The sequence below is a fragment of the Colius striatus genome, chromosome Z, assembly GCF_028858725.1.
Source record: "Colius striatus isolate bColStr4 chromosome Z, bColStr4.1.hap1, whole genome shotgun sequence".
NCBI classification, from domain to species: Eukaryota; Metazoa; Chordata; class Aves; order Coliiformes; family Coliidae; genus Colius; species Colius striatus.
In genome coordinates, this window is record NC_084790.1 from 62,603,814 (window position 1) to 62,622,277 (window position 18,464).

The 18,464-nt window shown below is 40.9% G+C and overlaps 1 protein-coding gene across 1 annotated transcript; it reads left to right on the forward strand.

Moving 5' to 3' along the window:
• Positions 1–30: 30 nt before the first annotated feature.
• Positions 31–17,538, forward strand: ZFAND5 (zinc finger AN1-type containing 5). Its single transcript, XM_062017836.1, has 6 exons — positions 31–320; positions 3,974–4,131; positions 4,554–4,665; positions 5,069–5,166; positions 14,876–15,001; positions 15,250–17,538. The coding sequence occupies exons 2-6, from the start codon at positions 3,981–3,983 to the stop codon at positions 15,396–15,398; spliced, it is 636 nt and encodes a 211-aa protein (XP_061873820.1). The 5' UTR covers positions 31–320; positions 3,974–3,980; the 3' UTR covers positions 15,399–17,538.
• Positions 17,539–18,464: the final 926 nt, after the last annotated feature.

Below are 18,464 nucleotides of genomic sequence, written 5' to 3' on the forward strand. Positions count from 1 at the left end.
AAGAGGAGGCGGAGCCAGCGCATGGGCAGGGCTTCCCCTGCGTCTTCTTCCACCTCCTCCTCCTCTTCGTCCTCATCCTTGCCCCGTTCCCTCCCGCGCCTTTCCGACGCCCGCCCCCAGCGCGCGGCTCCTCTCACCTCGTGCCACCGCTGCTACGGCAGCAGCTGCCGCTGCGGGAACAAAGGAGAGAAGCGGCGGCGGTGCCGCCAGCCCCGCGCCCCCTGCCGCCGCGGCCTCTGCTCGCCCCGCAGCAGCCCGCAGTCACCCGCGGCGCCTTCTCCGACACCCGCCGCGGGGTTTCTGACCCCCGTCAGTAACAGGTAGATGATGGCAGTAGAATGGGCTGGGTTCCTCAGGGCCCTCGGCGGCAGGGATGTCTGGGCCTCCTCTGCCTCACCTGGCGGCCTCCTCTTGCCCAGCCCCCGGCGCGGGGGAAGGTCAGTGGCCGGACTGGTGCGGGACAGCGCCGGCGGCGAGACAATAAGGTTTCCCTAGCCGGGGGCGGTAGGGCCGGCAGCGGTAGTGGGGCCTGGTGCCGGCCTAGCCGGCCGTGACTCAGGGGTTTGCGAGGAGAGGCCCGGCTGGCCATCCGCCGTCGCTGCTCCTCAGCCCGGCAGCCCCTGGGTCTTTTGTGTTCCGGTATTCTTGGCGGGGGGACAATTCAGACGTACCGCGCTGTGGGCGCTTGGCAGCGGCTGCCCTTTTGTCTGACTCGCCCAACTGGGCATCACCCTCCCGGGAAGCGCCCGGTATGGATCCGCCTTCTCCCTTCGGACTCCTTCGCCTCTGACCCTGTCCTTCCGAACGCGGCCGTGCAGGGGCCAGCTCCCTGAGAAGCCTCAATGAACCCCTCTTTTCTTTTGTTCCTGGGTTTTTGTTTAATTGTAATCCCTCTTTGAAAGGAAGATGTTGAGATAGGTGATTATTTAGGTCGGCAAGCCCATGGCTGACGCAGTTCCTGGATTTTATGACTGATAGTCTTTTATTTCTGTCGTTGCCCTAAAACGTGGGATCTCCCGGCGGGAGCGGCAGGGCCTGTGGGAGGGAGCGGGGCAGTGCCCGCTGCTGAAGGGGTGGCCCAGCCGTCGCCTCGGGGGCAGAAGGCGCCGCAGGTGCGAGGCCTCGGTCGCAGACGGGATTTACGCAACCCTTCGAGTTTCGCTGGTAACGGCGAGGATGAGCGGCGTGAACTGCTGCCGGAGTGAGCAAACTGACTGAAAAGAGCTCCTTTTTGTGTCCGGAGGTCTCAGGGCTGAGCAGAAGCATCCCTGAAGTTAAGACCTCCTCCAGCTGGTGGTAGAACGAGACCTTTTTTTATCTTCTCTCTTTCTCTCGCCGTAAAGTGGAATAGTTGGATTTACTCACTCATCCCCAAGACCAGCAGTTGGGTTTGCGAACGTCCAGCTTCCCGCTAGGCCCCTGGTGGCATGCTGCCATCCTTCGTGCGAACTGTCAGCGAGCATGGCCGCTGAAGGTAGCGGGCTGGTGCTGCTGCATTTTCCGGGCCGAGTTTCAGCATCAGTGCTCTCTGGTCCCCGCCGGCGAGGCAAGAGCTATCGGAATTGTGCCGCCGGGGCATCGGGAGCCGCGCGGGAGGTGTACCCTGAGGCTGAACTCAGGCCCATGCCCGTCGCATCGTAGCCATCTGACAGCGGGAACTGGGGCTGGTTAGTCTAGGTAAGAGGAGACGGCGTGGGGATCTAAATAGTGAATGTCAGGAGGTTGGGGCATCACTTTTTTCTGTTGTATCCGGTGACAGAATGCAAAATGGGAAGAAGCTGGAACACAAAAAGTTCCATTTAAACATAAGAAGAAACCCTATTTTACTGTGAGGGTGAGTGAGCCCTGGCACCGGCTGCCTAGGGAGGATGTGGAGGCTCCTTCTCTGGAGGTTTTCAGCCAGGACACATTCACATGTGGCCTGATGGAGGTGGTCCTGCTTTAGCAGGGGGCTTGGACTAGATAGTCTCTGAAGGTCTCTTCCAGCCCCTACCATTCTATGTCAGGAAGAAGCGCCAGCGCCTGCCCGCGGGACCTGGTTGGTGAGAAAGGGCTCATATGCCTGCCGGCGTGGCCAGGGGCACAGGGCAGGATTGGAAGCAGCAGTGGTGAGAGAAGCAGGTGACATCCGAGGCGTTTTGCGAAGGCTGGAAAAGCACGGCTTTTTACACGTGGGCTAGCAGCGACCTGACCTTTCAGTTGGGGGTGTGCATTTCCAGTAGTGGAAGAATGTGCTGACAAAGGAGCTGCAGAGGCTCTGGTTTGCAGGAGGTTAATACCAGCATTAGCACCTAAAGCTAGATTTTAGTAAGTGGTGAATGGCAGTGTGTTTGATAGTGCTTTGAGCTTAGCTGCCTAATAAAAGGGCAGAAGTACAGTCATCATACATATATATAGGTCTATACAAGACAACAAGAGGGTTTTTTAGACTCCTCTAGGTGGTTCATGGCTTCTTCCAACTCCCTTGGCTGTTGCATGTAGCTTTAAAACTGTATGGGTGTGTGAAGCTGAGCTGTGATATTGTTTTGTAGTCCTGAAGTGAAGCTGCAGTTGTTTATACCTGGAAAATGAGGTCCCATGAGCAGCTACAGATGAATTTTGCTTGTGTACCTTTTCCTCCTTTTTGTTTACCTTGATCCTAGAAAGTTTAACTAGACAAAGGCAGCTGTCAGTTGTAGTTGTCATTCTAGTGAAACATAATTTTATCACTAGTAGTGTGACATTTCGTAATTAAAAGTATTTCTCTTTATACCTTAATGACTTTGCTCTCAGCATTTTTATACTTCTCCCAAAGCATCAGCAGACAAATATGTTATTGTGACTGTTCCTGAATAGGAAGACAGCATTCCAGAATTAAGCTAAAATATCTCCAGGTGTCACATACAGTACTGCTACTAAATTTAAATTTTGGGAAGAGAAGCACGATATTCTGCACATGTCCTCAATTTGTAGCAGGTTGCTTGATTACTATGTTCCAGTTTTACTGCTCTTGAGAATTAAGGATTTGGTTGCTGTTCAGTTTTTCTACTAACCTTACTTTGCAGAGGTTAACCAGCAGTGAAGATGAAGTATTTTTATTCATAACTTCTGCATTTCATGGTAGACAGTTAGTACTACCTGCATTAGAGAGGCTCAGAAGTCTTGCTGTAACTTTATGGAGACAAAGGATATAAATGACTCCATGTTTCTTTTTTTTAATGTGCAGGCTGTGTAATAGAACGTTCAACAGCACAAAGTTGTTAATCCTGTTTCTCTTGCAAGAGTGAAGACCCAGTCTGCAGTTACTTCAGAAATGTCTACCTTCTAGGTTGAAGGGCTAGTCCTGTTGTAAACATGTTGTTGCCAGTTGGATTTCACACACAATTTAAGCTGTGCTCACTGTTTGATTTTGGGAACTCCTTCTAAATATAGGAATACAGACTTTAAATGGCAAGGCTTCAGGAATTTGTATTGTTAGACAAATGTATTGTGAGAGAAGGAGGTGCCATTAGTAAAATTAGCATCAAAATGGTGAAAGATCAACATTACTGAAGAAGTCTGGCTCTTCTGGTGGGAAAGGGATGGGGGGGAAATAACCGATGTTATTTGCCAGAACTGTTTAGTAGATATCAACTTGGTCTTGCTTATTTGCATATCCCTCAAATTAATAGTGCTCAGAGCCTGCTAATAAAGGGCTTTTTTTGACTGTCAGATTGAACTTGCTTACAACCTGCATGTGCAGTGAAGTTTCAAAGAAGTACATTATTTCTCATCATTAGCATGATAACAATTCCTCTCTTAAAGGTTCATAATGATGCTGTTTAGTAGTACAATTGCAGTATTGAGCAATATATTAACATCCATATAACCCTTTTTAAGAATGCTAATATCACTTTTAGGGGGCAGGGTATGCAAACATACCTTAGTTCCATAACCCTGTAATTGATTTTGGTGATGTGCCAGGTCCTAATGCTGTTCTTGGTTTTGTTTACAGCATCGAGATGACTCAAGAGACAAACCAGACCCCAGGTCCCATGCTGTGTAGTACAGGATGTGGATTTTATGGAAATCCTAGGACAAATGGAATGTGTTCTGTTTGCTACAAAGAGCATCTTCAGCGACAGCAGAATAGTGACAGAATCAGTCCAATGGGTAAGGGTGCATGGGGTTGGTTTTTTTGCTTTTTAAAATATAAACCACATAGAAGATGATGATGAGTCCCAAAATGTTTTTCAGGAGCATTTCTGAAAACTGTATGCTAAGCAAAACATTAAGTATCAAAGAGAGCACTGCTTTAAATCACAGTAACTGTAAAAAGACATTTCTCTGTAATGTTTTCTGGTCCACTTGACATTCAGCCATAACTCGTTTTCCCATGTAACTTCCTCTGTTAGCATAATCTTATACATTCTCTGTATTTGGTTCTTAGCAGTACAGCTTGTCTTTAAGAAGAATTACTATGCAATGTCAGTGAAGATTGTATGCTGGCAGTGCATAGCTATATGTGAGACTACTTAACTAAAGTATATTCTACAGGTTGTTCATAACTAACTTGTCAAATTATTGTTACATAGGAACAGCCAGTGGTTCAAACAGTCCTACCTCAGACTCTGCATCTGTACAGAGAGCAGACAGTAGCTTAAACAACTGTGAAGGTGCTGCTGGCAGCACATCTGAAAAATCAAGGTAAGATGAAGGTATTGCTTCGAGGTTTGAAGGAGCTGTGAGTATGCGTGCAGCAATCCTGCCCTATTGCAGTGAGCTTGTGCAGAGGAAAAAGGGACAGTCTACCTGACAATGCTTTATGAATCAGTGTAAATGAGAACTGATTGAAATACTTGGTGTTGTTTCTGCTACATCTAAAATAGTTTTTATTTAATTGGAGAAATATTTGCTACAGATTTGCCCATTTTCTTCTAGGGAAACTCAAAGAGACTTGAAAATGTATTTTGAAGGTAGCAGAAGTAAAGGACAGGAATATGTATCAATACTAATCAAACAAATAGTTTATTAGTGGATCTGAACAGTTTAAACTTGCATTATGAATGCAAAACTAATGTGAATTATGTGTTTTGCTGTACTTAAACAGAAATGTGCCTGTCACCGCTTTGCCTGTAACACAGCAAATGACAGAAATGAGCATTTCAAGAGAAGAAAAAGTAACGCCAAAACCAGAGACTGAGCCAGGTATGTTTGCAGAGTAACAGTTGGTACAACTGGTGACTTTAACAGAAGCTGATGGTTTATTTTACTTTGTAAGTCAGTGTCTGCTGTTGTGGTGATGGTCATGAGGGCTTAGACAGTTATGAAGGATGCTTTTTGAATATGGTCTCGAGAGCATATCAAGAATCAAGAGAAAAGACTAGTGCTGCAATAGCATTCTAAGATACATGTTCAACATTAGTAAAAAAATTGACCTGTGAGTGTGGGTTTGGCTCCCAAACCTTTGTTTTTTGAAACAAGGCACTCAAAAGTTGCATTTTTGGCAAGGTGTGTTTAGTTTGAAGTCAGTGTTGAGATTTCTTGTATTATCTAGCAGTACAATTTCTGCTGACTCATGGCAGGCAAAATGGCATGTTACATTCATTACATTACATAATTACATACATTACAAAATATTCCAAGTCTACAGAGGAATGAGGTTTTGGGGGAAGGGAGTTCATGGTCTAAAAATACTAACAAAAACTGTTTTAAGTTTCTTGAGCTGTTAAGTAATCAGTAGACATAGACAAAGCATTCTTCTGTAGATGTAGGATACTTGCAGCCGTAATTGCTGGGTGTAAGTTGTTGTCAATTTAAAAGTTTTACTCTTGTACTAGAGTCTTGTAGTAGTTAAAAGTTTAAGGTGTAAGCTGTTTCTTGGAGAGAGGCAGGAAGAGGCAGCTTTCTTAAGATACTACTCACTACTTGTAGGTAACACAATTGTTCTGTGCTTACACATATGCACACTTTTTAATGTAACAGTTCTGAACAGTCTTAAAACACTAAAAGCTGATGTTTGCTAGGAAGTCTGTTACATCGTGCTGAAGATATAAATTCATTTTTTCCCTTTTGAAGTCAGATAAAAAATGCAGAAGATTATATAAAGCACTGTATAAAAGTGATTTTTATCTAGATACAGCAGACTTTTCTGTCAAGAATCTAACACCTGGTATTTAACTGCTCAGTATTTATACGGAGAATTTTGCCATTTGCAGTAAGTCATGCTGAGATTCTGTGATGTGAACTGAAGTAACAGTGGCAGTATATGTTGGATTTTTCGTTAAATATAGACTGAGAGGAGATTTTTTGAGGTATTTACTTCATGTAACTGATGTCATCAGAACAGGCTTTATGTTGGGCTTTGTTATATAAACTCATCTTGCCTTGTTATGAATTCCTACCTGAAATGTTGCAAAAAAGAGTTATGCACATAAAATGGTAGCAGTGGTGAAGTAATAGGTGACTTTACTTTTATTAGAACTGGCAGTTGGAATTTGTCATTTGGCTAGTTATAAAAGATAAACTTCAGTTATTGTTGACATATTACCTGTTTTTCATGCACTGTGATGGGTTAACTCTTTGATAGGTGGCATCACAGATTGTAGACTACATAGGATAAAAGTGTCCTTCCATACCATTCCTAGGGTTTGTTGGACATCTAAAAACCAAAGTGTGGACTGTATTCAGTGGTACATTGACCTCAGTCTTACTGGCAAGAGAAGCTGGCCTAGCCTAGACTTTTTATAAAAACGAACATGTTGTGTGTAGTTCCTTTTGTCAGCAGCATCCAGTATGTGTTGGTCTCTCCTTGGAAGGAGGAGCAGAAACAATAGTAAATAATTCACATTGCCTTGTAACAACAAAGCTAGAGTTTTCATAAGGTGTAATTGTTCAAGATAATGCCACAGGCATGGAGTTGTTATTGGAAGCACAGTCTAATTGTAAGCACAATCTGACCCTGTGTGTGTGTGTGAACTACTTATAAGTCAGAGAAATCTGAAGGCCTTTGTGAGCACTTAAAAAATTGAGTTTGGACATTACATAAGAAGTACTGCATATAGGATTTTGATAAGCTTTTGCACTTCTTGTTAAGGATTGAATTCTAATAAGAGTCAACTGAAGTCAGACCATACCTAGATATAGGATTCATAGTTACTTTTTTTTCCTATGGTACTGAGTTGCAGGAGTTCAATGCAAAACCTAGCAGACTCCTTTCCTTTCCTTGTATTATACCATCAGAGCACTACATTTACTGAGTTGGTAAGGTGTAGTGGAGCCTTTTCTTAAGAACCTTGTGTAAGGCTTTTTTTTAAGCAGGTATTCAAATAAAAAATAAAAGCCCTGTAAATAAACCGTTTTGAAAACAAGTAAGTTTAAACAGTGTTTCAATTTACAGCATATTTTTAGCATTTTCCTGTGCTTTTGTAGATTATTAGATTACTGAATGATGAGCCTCCAATCTGGTCTGTCAGTTTCCAGTCTAATTACTATCAGCATGTGTATCAGGCTTGGGAGAAGGCATTCTTTTTGGGGTTTTTAGTGTGTTTTTTAAGACCAGTAATAGCTTTTGTTTTAGGGAGTAGTGTAATTTGCTATAATTTTGTGAAGCTACAGATTCTGAGTAGTGCTGCTTATAAAGTGAACTAAAAATTGAACTGATTATGGTCTTGGGTAAACTACATACTTAAAAAATACCCAGATACTGTTAAACTTATTCTATAATTCCATACATGCAGCTTAGGGTTTATTGACATGTTTTTGTCTTATCTTGCTTCCAAGTTAGAATTATTTTACAGCTGTCCAATATTCAGGTAGACCCTGTCAAGGGTTATCTTTTCTTATATTGTAGGTAGTAATGATTTTTTATCTGCTCTTCGTACAGCGTATTGCAAGTTATATTGTAAGATGCAGAGTAGACAGCTAGCATATGAGTTATGGAAGGCTCGGGATGGTGAATACATGGTTTTCCTTAGATCCTGATGTAATGAATGACTTATTAATTCTGATTTGTTTTTACACGTGGCTATGGTATTTTAACCATGTTGCTGTGTGTAGACAGTCATCTTGACCATCATTGGTAGAACTGTCTGATAATAGCTCTGTCTTGTGTTAAAAATAACTAGCTCATCTTCCTTTTTTCCCATGTCTGCTGTAGCTTTCAGTAGATGGTCCTGATTGAAAAAAATTTGAAATGGAAGTACTAGTCTTTCTAAGCCATATAGCTGTTCACTTTGGAAAGTGAGACTAGGGAACCAACTATTGGTCCTGTGATAGTTGGTGATGGGATGCTATTTTTTAACAGCAGTATACCACAAACATCAAGTCTTCATGGTGACCAAATTGAACCTTATTTTTGTGTGATACTGAAACTGGGGTATCTTTAAACTGTATTAGTGTAATAGTAACCGTATTCAATATTCCTGGTTAGTTGGTCACGCGGGAGATAAGTTGCACGCTGCAGGACGTTTCTTTTCCCTTTAATTGGCATGCAGGTAAACATGACAGAAGCTTGTTCTGCAGTCTCTTCACCATGGACACCTGGGCCGGCACAACAATTGTAATTGCTGAAGAACAAAGTATTTATACTCAAGTACCCTCATAAAGCTTAGGAAGTACTGTCCATCTTTTCAGACTACAATTTTTACACAAGTGCACTATGTTAGTAGGCCATACAAGAATTGCACAATCTCTAGTACAGCTTTATACTCTGGTACTGCAGAAGTGCAGTCTAATGTCTTTCTGATGACACTTGACTGTACCTTTTTTCTCTTGTTTTGATTTTTCTGCTTCTTCCATGATGGGAGTTTTGGGTTAGCTTCATCAAGTCAGAATTCTTGAATTGTTTTTTTAATGCTTTCAAGACTTTACTCCACTGGTATGATTACCACTTAGTATTAGCATCAAAGGCATGCAGTTTAAGACTTTGGGATCTCATTTTGATTAATTTTTGTTTAGTCAGAGAAACTTAGAAAATATTCTTGCTGTTGCTTTGGTAGCCCTCCCTGGTCGCTTTTGATATGGGAAGGCTTAAAAAGCTTTTTTTTTTTTTTTTTTAATCTGGTTTTGTTCAACTGAAGCATTTCCTCAGTGGGAAAATACTGCAGTAGGCATGCTCTTTTGCAGCAGCTGTACTGGTTTATATAAGGAAAACTACTGTCAGTTTTGAAAATGCTTTTGTTGGAGTGGTTTTTAATTTTGAGAGGCAGTCCCACATAGTCACTGTTGCTTAAAACTTTGGGGTTTTCTCCAGTGTGTAGGACTTTTCTGCATGTAAATTGAGTAGCTGTCACACTGTAGTATGTGGCTAACTTCTGTCATCAGTGGCCATGCTGTTTCCACATGACTTTTGTAAAGGTACATATTCAGATAACAAGTGAAAGAAATTTTCCCAAATTCATTATGCAATGCCTGTATCTCTATGGGTGTCTTTCAGGCACATCTTCAATACTAGGATTATGTTAGTCTCTATTATCCTAACAGATCAGTGGTAATCTTCATAGTACATGATGGTAACGCATCTTACAGTGCCTACTGAGACTAATTAAAGACCAAAATAATAGTTGATAGAGGCCTGCTTAGTTCTGAATATCTGTTGCTCTGAAGTTTTCCAAAATTGTAATAGTAGGGCTCTTGGTAGAATTCAAGAGAAGTAAATCTGCTTGGGTAACCTCTGGATCGGATAGGAGGTAACCAAGGTGATGAAGAGGGATTCATGCCAACAGGAAGGAACTCCGTTAAAATGATAAAACTTGGTGTAGTGGTGAAGGGTTTGCTTCATCTGAACACTGTTACTGAAGAAACAAGTCTATAGGCAGTAGTAACCACTGTTATCCAACTTTGAGCATTTTTCAGTTATTCATTCTTTGATAATTATACAGCACTTCTGTAGAGTACTTTACTTGATAATCAGCACAATGTGATTTGATATGATAAAAACTCACCAGACTTAACTCTGCTGGTGTAAAAAAATAGCAGCCTCCTTTATTCATGGAGAGTAATAAGTTGAACATTTTAGTTTTTATTTAGCAGACTATGTCTCGTCTTGTCTTGGGACCTTTTAGTGCCCATTACTGCATGTTGTGTACTGCTTTTCCTTCTTGGAACATGTTTTAGTTGTGGGGAAAAGCAGTACACAACATACAGTAATAAAAAAGAAGGAGGTACCTCTGTAGTAGTTGGTAATATTTTCTTTTAGATTTGTTCTTTTTGGTTTTGTTTTGTGGTAGATTGCTCTGCTAAGCTATCTCTTTGCCCTGATGATTCCTCGGAAGTTGCTGTTTCCACTCTTGCATCCTTGTTGGTACATTAGGCTGTGATAAAGGTTGCTACTCATGTTTTCATTTTCTCTTAATGCCTGCTGTGAGTTACTTCAGTTATTTAGGTCACCATTGATTTGCTACTGCTTCTGCATTTTCTTTTGCATCTGATGGAAACAGAATGTATGCTCCTAGGGCTTGTAGTTATGTATGTTCTGATGCAGATGAAGCTTTTCCCTGGGTAGCTCTTCACCAAATTGAAAAGTATATGAGCATTTCTAGTTCTTCTTTTTCATCTGTCACGGCTTACAATTACAATTTCATTTTTAAACTAACTAGCAATAAAACAAATCTAAAAGGAGTTTGACCATGTGTTTTGAGACATGTTTGGTCATTTATTTTTTTTTAAAGGCTGTAACTGGTTAGCAAAGATTCATAGTATCCAACACCTCTACACTGTTTGTGATATCAATTTTTTAATGACTTTTGGTCCCAAGCCTTCAAACAGATTAACCTATGCTAAACACTGTTTTCCTTGGGATTTAAAGACAAGTTCAGAGAATTGTGCCTGTTCATCTAGAAAATGTTGGTCATCAAGACAAAGAAATTGTTTTCTCAAATGTCCTGGTTTGAGCCAGGATAGAGTTAATTCCCGTGAGGAACCAGGAAAGGGCACAGCCTGAACAGCTGACCCAGGCTGGCCAGCAGGTATTCAATACCATACTAACGTCATGCCCAGGGTACAGGTGGGGGCTGGCCGCTGGCCGGAATAAGCTCTTCCGGGGGGGCGCGGACTCTAAGTCGCCGGTCCGGAGTGGTCGCTCACGTCCGGTCCCGGGTGGTGAGCAACTGTATCACTCACCAGTTTTCTTTGTAATATCCCCTTGTTTTTGTTATAGTTGTTACTCTTCAATTTCCCCAGTAAACTGTTCTTATTTCAACTTACGCAGGCTCTTTTACTTTTTTTTCCTCCCTCTCCGATCCCCTCCGCATTCCGTAGAGAGGGGGAGGGGGAGGAGTCGCGGTTTTCTTCCCCTTTGCTCCGGCTGGGCAAAACCACGACATCAAAAAAACCCAAAATCAGAAGCAGAAATTACTACCAACAAGTACTCAGAGCAGTAGTGGTTGTAGTGCTAGTGCTGTAATAGTTTTCTTATCCCTCAAACTTGGCAGAATAGCACTGGCAATGAACTTCCCAATATTTTTTTTTTTAAAGAAAGATCTCTGCAAGATTACAAAAAACTAAATGTAGTAAATGACCTTAGTTATTCATTAGGACTGTTGCTATAATAGATAAATAAAGTGTAAGAAAATATTAGCAACCATTGTTTTACTGCATGAAATTTTTTGGTGCTGAGCACTGAATGTTCCTTTTTACATTAGTTTGTTGCGTCTTAAATCTCTTTTACATTGTGAAGTCTTGACTGAGGACTTTCTTCTTGTACAGTAAATTATGAGACTTTCTAAGTGTTAATGGATTGGGATGGGGTTTTCTGTAGTGTCTCACAACAGGACTGGGGGTAATGGACATAAGCTGGACAACAAAAAGTTCAATTTTAACACAAGGGAAAGGTACTGTGAGAGTGAGAGAGCCCTGGCACAGGCTGCTCGGGGAGGTTGTAAAGTCTTCTCTGGACATTTTCAGAACTCACCTGGATGTGTTCCTGTGTGACCTGGTCTAAGTGGACCTGCTTTAGCAGGAAGTTGGACTAGATGATCTCTAGAGGTCCCATCTAACCCCTACTGTTCTGCAATTCTGTAGTGGTAATAGCTGGGGTTTTTTTTAGAATACTTTTGAACATGGTAGTGCAAACACAATTTTTAAAAACAAGTATAAAAAGTAAACATAGGAAAACGGTCAATGTAACTTTTTTTCCTTGTTTAGAAGAAATCCACTTCTAACAGGATTCAGCACTTAATGTTTGACACAAAGAATTTCACCTAACAAATCTGTGTACATAAAGTTGATTACAAATAAGTCCTTAAAACTTATATGCTCCTTTTATTTTGGGTGTGTTTTGTAGTTTTTTTCTATTTTAGGACAACAGATATCACACAGCTGTGAGTATTCAAGAACACTGTACCAGGAGCAGATGTTAAAGCCTCTCTCAGCTTTTGTCTGTTCCAGTTTGGGTATAAAGAGGATATTTTTTTTTAAAAAGTGTCGTGGTCTAGGCCCAGCCAGGAGCAAAAAAACCACAATCAACTACTCACTCACTCCTCTGAGGGCCTTTGGGAAATCCTGAGGACAGGGAGGGCTCAGTTGCCACTTATGGTCCCAGGCAAAACAGACAAGACTACTCAACTTGTGAACCAAAATTGATGCCGTGAAGAAGCCAGTCAGGACTCAGTAGCCAATGTGACTATTAAGCAGGTATTCTTTATTGCAGTTCTGGGGAACACGGGGGATTTCTCCACCAAATGTGCCCTCCTCAACCTTTGGATTTTCAGTTTATATTTACAGCAAACATGAATATTCATCACATTTCCAGGAAAGGGCCCACCCATAGTCCTATCTTGGTCCACCTGAGTTACACCTCCATCATGTTTTTTTTGGTGTCCTCTTGCTTCCTTCAGTGGTCATTAGGAATCACTGTTGGATTAAGATCCAAACTTTCCTTGCAATGTATCTTTTTCTCCTAGGTCCTTGGATAGGATGAAAACTGGCCTAGAAGCTCTGCCCTCCTAGATAAACCGTTTTGTTTAGGGCTAGGCAGGCCTTGTAATTATCAGTGGTACACAATGTCCAAATAGTCAACTGTAGAACTGACATAATAGCTTCAGCATAATAATTTTATTTAGGTACATACCAGTCTTGAAAGTATCAGTGCTAAGCAGTAGCTATGTTAAAAGAAGTAGCTGTATCTTTCTAATAGCTCTGTTTGTGGGCTTACAAGACTAGCAGTTTCATAAAACTATATATGTGATCTTCTAATATTGTAAGTTTTGGTAAGCAAGCTTCTATAACCTAAACTTACCTACCTATGAATCAAAATGAAACTTAATTTAATCCACCACCAACCAAAACTGTAAGAAACTGAAATATCCAACCAAAAACAATAGAGTAGTGTGATGTGAAAGGGCACAATCAGCCCTTGAGTATCCCCTTTCCCCACACCTCTCCCCTCTTCTTGGGCTCAGGCACCTAATCCTAGTGTCTTTATCTCCTCTGCTTGGAGCAGTGCAGAGGGGCAGGGAATGGGATTTTCAGTCAGTCCTGTTCCAATGGCTCCTACCTCATGTCACATCAGGGTAGACAGGCTCCTCACTGGTCCTCCCTGCTCCAGTGCAGGGTCCCCCATGGCCTGGGCAGCCCTGCATGGGCTGCTCCAACATGCGTTCATCCCGAAGGCTGCAGCTGCTTTCTGCCTCCTGTGGAATGGGATATGCAACATTCACCCACTTCAGGCATGGGGTCCTCCCAGAGGTAACTTTCAGTCCCACCATTGCCCTCCGTTGGTCACGAGCACACCTGCTCTCTCACCCCAGGCTTTATAGGGGGTCTCTGGTCCAGTGCTTCTCTTCCTTCTCAGACTGCAGGATCCACATGGTTGCCTCCATCTTGCCCTACCTTTCCACTCCTTCCTATGCACTAGTAGGAAGTAAATACTAATGGCAGAGGCACCAGATGGGCCTAACTGGGACGGAGGTGGATGCAACTGAGAACCAGGCAGTGTTTCTTGAACTGCTTACAGGGGCAGCACTGCAGCCCCTTCCCCCTGTTGTTAAGCACAAATATCTCGACACAAATCCATCACAAAATTTGTTTGATTGAGGGGGAAAAAAAAAAACAAGAAAAACTTTTAAAAGCAAAGTTAAGTTTCACAAAATTTCTTAAAAGAACAAATATTCTTCAGAGAATGGAAGTAAAAGGCAAATCATGTTTGTCTGACAGTGTTTGTGACAGGCAATTGAAAAATTACTCATTTTGACTCTACCTGCTTGAACATTAAAGCTGAGCACAATATAAAAATACAAATATTCAGCACAAGTCAGCACCACATTGTTTAAATTACTGGAAGTGTCAAAAGTGTTAAGGCTCTTCTGAACTGTGTGTGTTTTTTAGTTGTGGATCTCTCACAGATTTAATGGCTTGCTAGATGCTGTCTTGGAGAATTGTTGTAAGTCATCTGACTTCACAAGCATAGTGGGAGAGTAACCTGGTAGTGTGATAGTAACATATTTTAGAAGGAAGTGAAATTGAATAATGTGTTGCTATATAATTCTCTACAGGTATTCCCTCTCTTCAGCAACTTTTTTTCAGCAACTGTGACAATATTGTTATTGTTTTAGATTAAATCTTGCTTGATCATGTGATTTATTTATTTAAATATTAAATGTGTACGTGGAACTTCTGGAATGCTATACTTGGTGTACAGCTTTATAAGTGTAGCAAATAAGTGCTCTATATTTTCTAGCTGGTATAACTTGGGAAAGTCTGGTTGTCCCATATAGAGCAAAAAGGAAAGAACAGAGTACCTAAAAATCGCTGTTTCTTATTTATATCTTTATAGATAGAATATGTAATACTTTAGAAAACAAATGTCAGGTCTTAGTAGGGGTAATTAATGCTTAAGAAAATACATACGTGATGCTGAGTGGCTAGTGAAGTCAAGAAGAGGAAGTTAAAACCTTATTTCCTTTGCTTGCTTTACCAGTTGTTACTCAACCAAGCCCATCAGTTTCCCAGCCTAGTACTTCACAGAGTGAAGAGAGAGCTCCTGAACTGCCCAAACCAAAGAAGAACAGATGTTTCATGTGCAGAAAAAAAGTTGGCCTTACAGGTATAAGAACACTTTGTCAGTTTTTAGCAGATCAGTATGATTAGTTGCTTCTTGCTAGATTAAGCTTTATGAAATATCTGTACTGTTAAAGTTACTTCTTCAGAATCCAGACAATCTAGTACAGCTGTTGATTTTTTTACTTCATATGTCATAGTAGATGAATATACATGTTTTGTAGTGACATAGCCCTTAATTTACAACCTAAATATGAAACTTCCTAGTGATGTTGCTTCTTTTTCTGTGTACAGGATTTGACTGCCGATGTGGAAACTTATTTTGTGGACTTCACCGTTATTCTGACAAGCATAACTGCCCTTATGATTACAAAGCAGAAGCTGCAGCAAAAATCAGGAAAGAGAATCCAGTTGTGGTGGCTGAAAAAATTCAGAGAATATAAACTGTCTGGATTGTGAAAAGACTGACTGACTTGGACTTGTTTTCTCTTTCATATATCCTAAGAAAACAGGAAAGAGCAGGTGCATGGCCATTTTCCTTTGTTCTCCAAAGTTTTACATTTAGTCTTGTCTGTCTTAACGATATTTCAGAATGTTTGGGTGTTTGTTAGAGGCAGAATTGGATAGATACAGCCCTTGAAAACATATGTGCTCTTCCGTGAATGTAATTGGATGATCAAAAACCTGCAGGAATACAGATGCACAGAGGACAGACTCTCTAGTTGACGCATGCCAAACAGATGTGTGCTGTCTGTGTTTGCAACAGATGTGCCTTTTGAGATGCGTTTGAGCTATAGAATTTTTGACTACTGTTATCACCTGGTTTGGAGAATAAGTCAGAAAACTTGGCAGTCTACTTCTATCATTTAAAGTATCATTCTAATTTTAGTGTCCACACCCCACTGTTTTTTCAGCAGAATGTAATCTGGTCTACAGTTCCAGTAAGGTGAGTGTTAGTGCCATATCTGGGAAAGTTATTTGTCAATTGCAATGGGAAAGGAAACTGTTTTGAAAGGATTACATGAACTTCAGAATCATGAAGATAGGTTCCCAAAGGAAGTGGCTTGCTAGGAACTTACGAATTGGCCTGCAACAAGAGTTGTCTGCTTTTTCTTGCGTAGCTAAAAATGTTATGTAGCACAGTATTGTAAAATTGGCTTACAAAAAAGTTACATACAGTTTTTAGGCATACCACATCAGCTCAATCAAGCAACATGTCTAAATTCCTCAAGTGTTAGAGCAGTTATTATTCTCAGAATAAGTTCTATATGATCTTGAGTTCAAAATAATAGTTTTAGTTTTAAATGTAACAGTTGCACCATTCTGCGTGGAAAAGCATACCCAACGTGACTGCTGTAGACTTTAGTGGTAGCTGGAACCACTCTTGGAGGACTGTTTTGCCATTTTTAATTGTACTTGGGTGTAGGACTATAGTGTTCTTGGGTGTATTGCATGGGCTGCATTATCTACAGCATTGTACAATAACAACTCTAGAACTAAAGGCAGTATACTTCACTGGCGCTTGTCTGGTAATATCACTTCTGTGTTATAATGGAAGGGGGTTTTGTGGTGTACGAAACTTGCGGTTTTTTATATAAACAAGTACAGTTTAGACTAGTGTTGTGGTAGTGCCTGTTCTCATCTGTAAATAATTACTATGTACACAAGGCGCTACTCCTGACCTGATTTTTGTTGCGATGTTCAGTCTTAGTTTTCACTTCACTATTAAAAGCATCAGGTTTTTTGCTTCTGACTTTGTTCTTCTGAGTTACTAGATAAGCAGACATGTACAGATAGTTCATATTTATGTATTGCACATAATATGCTACCCAGCATCTATGCTATATTGTATTATGTAAATAATAAAAATAATGTACAGAAGGAAATACTTCCTTTTGTCATAGTTCATTGATTTTAGTTATTGCTTTAATCAGAAAGGGATCTTAAAGAGGTAGAAGTACAAAGTTAGCATATAAGATCTTTTAGATGTCATTTTTATGCTTAAACCTGCCTTTGTCATTGTTTCTTGTTTGGATATACCTACTTCTTTTAAGATAACTTGCGTGAACAACTGAAATGCAGATTGCTATTTGATGGCCTGAGAAAAATTCCAACAAACAGCAGTGTGCATAAAGGGACTGAAGGAATGCATTTTCGGTGAACTTGAAAGGCTTTTTCTTTTGTCCGCAAAACTTATGTCCTGTGGATCTGTTACAATCAAGTGTAACTGAGCCAAAACACAGACTACACTATTCTGTTCACATCTTCACTGGCAGACCTGGGCAGAGTTACTCCCAGGGTCAGCATCCAAATATAGATATTAAATATACTTGATTTATCCTTTCAAGTGAGAAGGACAGATTACACAGCATGTGTTGCCTTGGAGGAAGACATCTTCACCGCTGGATAATGCATAATAATTGCTTATATCAGAAATGGATAATGTGCTTCCCACCAGTCAGCCAATATTCATGTGATCAGTTTCTACTGCAGCCACTGTATTCTCCAATAAGGGAACACAGGCATGATCTGGGACTTTGTTTTCCAAGATGAATGTTATGTCTTAATCATAGAACTGCTTTAAAGCACCAAAATTACCATTTTTCTGTCTTTTGTTATTAAAGCACAATCGGTGTCTCCACCATGACACAGAATGCTTTTCACTTCTTTTTCTTTTGAACCTGGCTCTGTAACTGAATATTTGAGGAGAACATGTCTGGTTTTAATACTGTCATGGCTAGAGGGTTTCAGGATAGGTAATAATATTGATACAGGTAGTTAATGTTTATGATGGTGTCATTCTTACTGTCTCTTTTCATCTGAACAAAGGCTGTCCTAGGGAAGACTTGTTGAAATAATTGATCTCAGTTGATCTGTGGATGACAGTATGAAATGAAAATAAGTAAATTGCCCACAAGTAAGGTATATTGTACTCCTAAGTCTGCAAGCTGCCCTGAGCTTCATTCTTTTAATAATTTATATAGTATCTCTAGCCATTCAGGACCCCTGATTCTATTGAGATTCCCTAATCCCTCAAAGGAGGGGAAGGTTATCTTACAAGAACAAATATTGATGGGGAGCGAGGGGTGGATATTTGAGCTTGAGTGTAAATGCCATGGTACATCTTCCTTGTCAAAGAGTAAGAATGCAGGTGGAGAGCCTTTCCAATCCCTCTCCTTGCTGCACATTTTAGGAGACTGGTATATATTCCTGAAATAAATGTCTAGCTCCCGTGGCACTCCCTATCACTGTGAACAGGGATATTAGAATGCCTTGAGAAGGAATCTTGCCTTCCATAATGTGTAAACACAAGCCATTCATCAAGCTGCTGTCACTTGCTCTTCTCAGTTTAAAGTGATTAACAGCTATGAATATTGTACTCATCTTCCAAGAAAGAAACATGATCTCTTCTCAAGACAGTGATCATCATTTTGGTGTTTGGCTGTTAGACTGAGATGTTTTTAACTTCTCCATAAACATACGGTTGTGGGAAGAGTTGTCTTCTGTCC

What these genes read in the sequence shown, in the direction of transcription:
- ZFAND5 (XM_062017836.1), top strand. Translation starts at nt 3,981, where the DNA reads ATGACTCAAGAGACAAACCAGACCCCAGGTCCCATGCTGTGTAGTACA. An exon ending in AGCACATCTGAAAAATCAAG is followed by an intron (nt 4,666 to 5,068) that starts GTAAGATGAAGG and finishes GTACTTAAACAG; the next exon opens with AAATGTGCCTGTCACCGCTT. An exon ending in AAAAAAAGTTGGCCTTACAG is followed by an intron (nt 15,002 to 15,249) that starts GTATAAGAACAC and finishes TTCTGTGTACAG; the next exon opens with GATTTGACTGCCGATGTGGA.